At 43.7% G+C, this 6,667-nt stretch overlaps 1 protein-coding gene across 1 annotated transcript in view; it reads right to left on the bottom strand.

Moving 5' to 3' along the window:
• Window positions 1-2,429: 2,429 nt before the first annotated feature.
• Window positions 2,430-6,667, bottom strand: part of LOC103372227 (C-type lectin domain family 18 member B-like) — an 11,411-nt gene continuing 7,173 nt past the window's right edge. Inside the window, exons 5-9 of the mRNA XM_008301802.1 lie at window positions 6,356-6,494; window positions 5,911-6,040; window positions 5,635-5,731; window positions 5,034-5,125; window positions 2,430-2,473 (exon numbers count right to left, since the gene is read on the bottom strand). Coding sequence (XP_008300024.1) covers window positions 2,436-2,473; window positions 5,034-5,125; window positions 5,635-5,731; window positions 5,911-6,040; window positions 6,356-6,494 — 496 coding nt within the window. The 3' untranslated portion in view covers window positions 2,430-2,435. The remainder of the gene's footprint in view (window positions 2,474-5,033; window positions 5,126-5,634; window positions 5,732-5,910; window positions 6,041-6,355; window positions 6,495-6,667) is intronic.

The raw sequence follows: 6,667 nt of genomic DNA, 5'->3' as shown, positions 1-6,667 counted from the left end.
CTCTTTGTGTTGGCAGACTGGCGGCCTGTCCAGTGTGTACGCTGCCTTTCACCCTAAACCAGCTGGAATAAACTCCGCCCTCCTCCCTGTGGCCCTCCACAGGAGAAGGCGGTGCATAGATAAAGGATGGACGGATATTTGCAGAGAGAAACTGTGTAAAGTCGACACTCATCGGAGCTGAAGGACGGTTGGAACTGCGTAACCCCGAGACCTGGTCCCTGTTTTGTTCGTTTGGACCCTTTCACTGTTGCACCGCATGTCGGTCTGACCTCATTATCTGCATCCATCTCGTCTTTCTTTTTTTTAGCATGTTGTCAAACCACCTGATCCACTTCCACACACGCTAAACTGTAAACGCACATAGAAGAGAGAAGTCCCGTGTTCTACGATGGCACCATGTCTGTCAGGTCACCAGACTCTTTTACTGTTTCAGCTCCACCCTCAGTGATCTCAGTCCGTACATGTAGGCAGAATCAGATGTGTTGCCAGCAGCTGAGTCACTGTATTCACTGTGGGAAAATCAGCAACGTATGAAGCACCTTGATGAATCAGTTTATTCATATTAAGTGCGTTTTGGTCTCATACAGGAGGTTAAGTTCCTCTCCCGCCTCCCTGTCATGCTCAGATTCATCTTCAGGAATCCTCAAAATAGCTGAATGTAAACTACAAAGACTAGAATCATTTTTTAAAACAACTGGTATCGTTTCACCAATCAAACGCCAGCTTCTTCCAGCATCAGAGAGAAATCAAGCCACTGGATGAACATCTTTCTTCCTCTCTGGCGTTGTGTGTTCTGTGCCACAGATGGTGCATAACAATTCAACCTTTCCAGAAATACTTCACACGCACCCCCCAAATGAATCCCATTTCCTGCCGTAGCTGCTCGTATCCTCTCTCTGTTCTTTTAAAGTATATGCCACACGGTTTCATCCCCGGGTTTTCTCTCTCTTACATGATTACTTTAAGGTCAAATGAATATTGTCTGTGGGGCAGACCATTATTAGAGGAACTAAGGCTCATTCTACTTTTGCAATTTCTGAAAGTTCCTCAGGTTAAGCGTGTCAAATAGCAAGACGGAGGGAGGGCGCTAACGTTTGACTATTACTACTGAACATATGGTCCAGCTGAGGCCGACGGAAACGTGTTTGGTTCTGCGGGTATTTGGTGACAAACCAAAGACTGAAGAAATTAGAATTTTGACCTGACAGAGGCGCTGGATGTTAAAGGATCCATCCATCCATTTTCTATACACCGCTTAGTCCTCACTAGGGTCACGGGGGGGTTGGAGTCTATCCCAGCTGACTTAAGGTGAATGCAGGGGACACCCTGGACAGGTCACCAGTCTATCACAGGGCTACACTTAGAGACAGACAACCAAGCACACTCACATTCACACCTACGGACAATTTAGAATCACCAATTAACCTCAACATGTTTCTGGACTGTGTGGGAGGAAGTCGGAGAACCTGGAGAGAACCCACGCTGCATGGGGAGAACATGGAGACTCCACGCAGAAAGATTCCGGTGACGCGAACCGGTCACCTTCTTGCTGCGAGGCAACAGTGCTACCAACTGCGCCACCATGTTAAAGGATCACTTGTTAAATTCATCCTGAGCAGAAAATGAACGAACCAAATCAGGTAATGAGGCATTTTACTCAAAACTTTAAAGTTAAATGTCATATTGGTGCTAAAGGAAAGACATTTGGCTTCATTGGGAGGGACCAATAATGTTTGGTTTTTGCCAAATCCATCCACAATTTAACAAAAATATATTTGAGCCTGGATCAAGCTGATGGAACATGTCGCTCTCCGTGATAAAGAATCTGCACATTATCTGTTCTGAGAAAGTCTGACGAACTGAAAACAACTCTTAGATTCAAAGTGAAAGGTTAGTAATAATAGTAGACGTGCAAATGTGTGCATCCTGGAAAACTGCTGCTAGAACGTACCCACAGGATCTTTAATTAGTTCATTTTGGGCTTTAGAGTGCTGCTGATTGTTATTTGTTCTTTCCACCCTGTTCTTGGACAAATGATGTGGTTCCAAGGCAACCAACCAACCATCATAATTGTAAGAAGCCTTTCCTTTCCTTTCTCCGGATTCCTGCAAGCAATATTAACAGAACTCCAGCATCCCTTAATGCCGGCAGACCAAATCGATTTCCAACGAGGACGGAGAAGACAGAAGAAAAAAAAAAAAGAGCAGGCATGTATGGCAGTGAATACCAGACCTTTCATTCCAATTCAAGCTGCTCATTCGGAGGTTACACGCAAAGAATAAAAATATCTCCGAGCAGCGTACAGGCATTTAATGATAAAACGATTTAAACATTCAAACATGTACAGTATGTACAAGTACATCTAAACTACACTGATCCAGACATACAACAGCGCTCATTGTAACACCTATTTCACCTCTCCGACAAAATCCAGGTCAGCTGCCGTCGTCCCACTGGGAAATACGCTCTGCACCTGTGAAACACACACGTGAAAACACATTACAGAGCTAATAATAGGCAGGAAATTTAGCACAAAAAGCACGGTTAAAAAGAAGAAAAACAAAGAAGCGTGTAGAAGAACGGGGTTTGTGTCATGAATCCCTTTTAATTCCATTCAAAGATGCCCTTGAAGAAACTGTTAATGGGATATAAGAGACTAAAGCTGTCGATTGCTTTACATGCATACGGAAACACACACACACACACAGAAGCAGCACTCTGGAGAAACATGTTTTTGTGTGTCGGCCTCAGGCTGTTTGATATCCACTTATCATTTTATTACCAATTAAAACAACACAGCAATGATGGGTGGAAATTACTCTGATGGGCTCCGAGGCTCTGTGCGCTTATAATCAGCTGAATTTATGCACCTCACCCTTAGTTGCCTCAGTGAAATTCTACTTTTATTTTGAGATGAAGAGGGTAAAAAAAAAATCTTGATTGAGGAAGAATATTTACACAAGTTTAGCTTTGTTAGCCTCTTTGCTGCTGTAGCAACAACTAGCGAGATACGATCCGAGCCTCGAGCCTCTCTCGAACGTGATCAATTATGTCACACAAACTACAAAGAGGGAGACATTAAAGGGGTATTTTGAAGAGGCACTGTATGATGTACTTATCCATACTGCGTGTATTACATACAGTGGATCATGACACCAGTTTGGAGATGCACGGCTGTGGACAGGGTCAGCAACACAAACAAAATATATGTTGAAGTGCATGCTATATTTATAATATTTTCACTGCTTTGCAACTATTTCAGACAGGGAACTGAAGCTTTTATATTGCTCTTAAGAAGTCTCCAGACTCCATTGACAAAAACAGCAATTTTATGTTACAGAAAATAGTTGTTACTGACCTACTGCTGCCTCAATCAATCGGTTTATTTGTGTTCTTGTGCGACTGGCGGTTTAACACTTTGCTGTGGATCTAAGCTAACATATTAAACCACTAAAGTGACACAATAACAGACGACAAACTCTCTTTTTCTGTGTGGTAAAAAAATCACTGTTTTTGTCTATGGAGTCTGGTTCTGAAGAGAACTATATGAAAATGTCAGTTTGTGAGCCGTCAGACAGCGAGATAAAGCAGTGAAAATACTGATTTTATTTTAGTTAGATCTTTTATTCTGGTGGTTAAAACACATTTCGTTGCCGACCCCATCGATACCAGAACACCGCACAGCTTCTGTACTGATCCCCCTGTGCAGACCATCATTGGTAATACACTGAGCGGGGATAAGTACCTCATACAACCCCGTTTCAAATAAAATAAAAAAACAACAACTAATATATCTTTAAAAGGTTTTCAAAAAAGCAGGGTGTAAAAATGTCAGCTTAGCAACGCTGACCGCATTCATAGCAGATCATTCCACTATGAATGATCAATACCAGATTACACAGCAGACACTCGCTAAGACACACTCAAGTGGGCAAAACTGAACATCTGCCACCATCTCATTCCTCACGATCAATGTAAGTGGGATGTGTGTGTCTAAGCACCGCGGGCCTTTGTGGAGCTGACGTATATTGATTGCTCAGAGGTTCTTGATGGTGAGCACTGAGTGCCATTGATTTGGACTGAGAGGCATGTTTAAATGTGTAGGCAGGATCACATGGAGATTTAAGTGTTGTTTTCACATCATTCTTGGACACACTGGCTTAACATTTTACACTCGACCCCACAGTGATTACCAGTGAAACAGGTAATTCTAATTGCCTGGATACAGAGGGAGCAGGGGGGAGTGGTGGGAATAATTCTAAAGAGCAGTCGATTTTAAATTTAAACAAAAAAAGAGAGAAAAACAGCCTTTATGCTACTCAAACAAACACAAACATCATAAAGCCCCATTTAGTGATATTTTTATATTAAACCCTGAATCAAATCACTCTTTGTAATTTGAAGGGATTGCTTGAACGGCGAGGCTTAGGGGATAAAACACTGACCATGAACTGCGACGTCACAGTAATCTCTTTACTGTCATCTCTAATAAAACTGTAAAAATGTCCCAAAAAAAAATCAATTATAACCAAAAAAAAAAAGTGGGGCCAGTACTGAATCCTGTTTTAATAGCACTACAGCCCTTTGGAGAGGCAGATCCGTTTCACCATGAAGCCCAGAGCCTGGTGGTTTTTCTGCTTCAAAGCAGCTGCTGCTGGACATGCAGTACAATGCCAAGTTTTGAGGGGGGGGGGAGATATGAGAGGACAATCCAGTGCAAGTCAACTGTGGGCATCCTGCAGCAGCTGGACAAAAGCAATGTGTAGAGATTATAGGAAAGAGAGACGAGTGGTTTATCAACATTCAGCTATTTGCTTTTGACTCTCTGGACGGGAGTTCTTACTGCCTAAATCTAATGTCCTTAACATCAGATCGGCGGTAACTCTGTGGCTGAGCGGTTCGCTGCTGCTGCTGCTGCTACGCCGAGCAGGAAGGCCCACCGGATCACACTGGGCAGTCAGCTGTGCGAACGAGAACTCTGCCTTCGCCTAATCCGCACTTTCATCTACCCCCCGTCCCCGCCGGAGCCTCACCATGCTGGCAGATGTATCGGTTCCGTGTTTTACAGCGCTGGTCATTCCAGTTGAAGGCGCTTAATGCCTGCAGCTCCACACAGTTTCCAAACCTGGACAGAAGAGGGAGAAGCTGTGAGGGTTTGCACGAACTGTCAAAGCAAAAAGAATTTTTTGGAGCCAGTTTGCTGTTTCCATTTAGACAGCATAGGCTAAAGATTGTGATTTATATAACCTCAGTGAGACGTGCTGCCAGTAGGAAGAGATTCTGGAGGACAGCAGATTAGAATAGATGTAGATGTTGCGTAGATGAGGGCGACACAGAGAGAAACAGAGAGACATCTAGTGGTCATGGTGACGGTTGCATGTCAGCCAGTTTTTTTTCCTAGTTAGTGAAAAACTGTATTTCAAGATTAAAAACAAATGAGATCTTTCTTTCTGATTGCTCTGCAGCAACACGAAACTTTCACAACGAAGCTCATACAGAGAAATACATTCTCCTCCTTTCCGGTGATGTGTTTAGTCTGTTTGTTTGTTCAGGTCCACTGCCCCTCAGCTCTTTCTCTTTTTATGATGTACTCACCCGCAGTAGCTAATGTCTGCTCCTAAATGTGTCTCTTACCCGTGGTTGTCAGGCTGCCCGAAGGCAAAGCTGCTGAATGTAGGGATCTCTCCTGTGTCCCAGCGAAATGAGTCTTTCGGAGGCTTATAAGTCAAACCTGTGGGGCAAAAAAACAGTGCTGTTTTATCCGTGCACCATCTCCTCAACCTCCACCCAGCAGTAAATCTGCCTGAAAAACACAGCAACCCACACAAGTCTGGTAATGCCGTCCAGTGATAGAGAACATTGTGATATTTTTTTAGCATTAATTTGGATGACCAACAGCAATAACTGTACCTATCCAGAAGTTTCGTGTTTCAAAGTCGGTGTTCATGACCTCGTTGCTCGTCTCCAGCTGAGTGAGATAAAACGCCAGGATGTCCTGAACCTTCTGACTGTGGATTTGAGCTAGAGCGCCTCCTAGTTCCTGATGGTTCAATAAAGGAAAAGAGCCAACTTGGTATGTTATACAGTCCCATGTATGTCGTAGAGCAGGGGTGTCCAATCCTGGTCCTGGAGGGCCACAATCCTGCATGTCTTAGATGTTTCCCTCTTCCAACACACCTGATTCAATCGGTCAGCTCATCATCAAGCTCTGCAGAAGCCTGATAACGATCCTGATCATTTGAATCAGGTGTGTTAGAAGAGGGGAACATCTAAAACATGCAGGATTGTGGCCCTCAAGGACCAGGATTGCCCACCCCTGTCATACAGGTAGGGACCACACACACCTGTCTCTCACCTGACAGTGACTTTTGGCTCCGTAGTAGGATTCAGCTTCTGAAGACACCATGAAGCAGTTTCCATCTATCATCACATCACAGCTGTGAAAGGGAAACTGCACCTTATCTGTTGGGACAGAATGCACTGAAATTGAATGGCTCGGGTTCAAGAAACAGCTTTAACTAAAGTCTAATCTTTAATCTGTTGCCAATTCAGCCATAATAATATAAAGTTGTAAAACTGTGGCACTTCTATTTAATCCATCCATCCATCATCTATACTTAATCCTCACTGGGGTCATGGGGGGCTGGAGTCTATCCCAGCTGACTCA

This window comes from Stegastes partitus, unplaced genomic scaffold (genome assembly GCF_000690725.1).
Source record: "Stegastes partitus isolate 25-593 unplaced genomic scaffold, Stegastes_partitus-1.0.2 Scaffold1716, whole genome shotgun sequence".
Taxonomy (NCBI): Eukaryota; Metazoa; Chordata; class Actinopteri; family Pomacentridae; genus Stegastes; species Stegastes partitus.
This window is presented reverse-complemented; position numbering and strand designations above follow the sequence as displayed.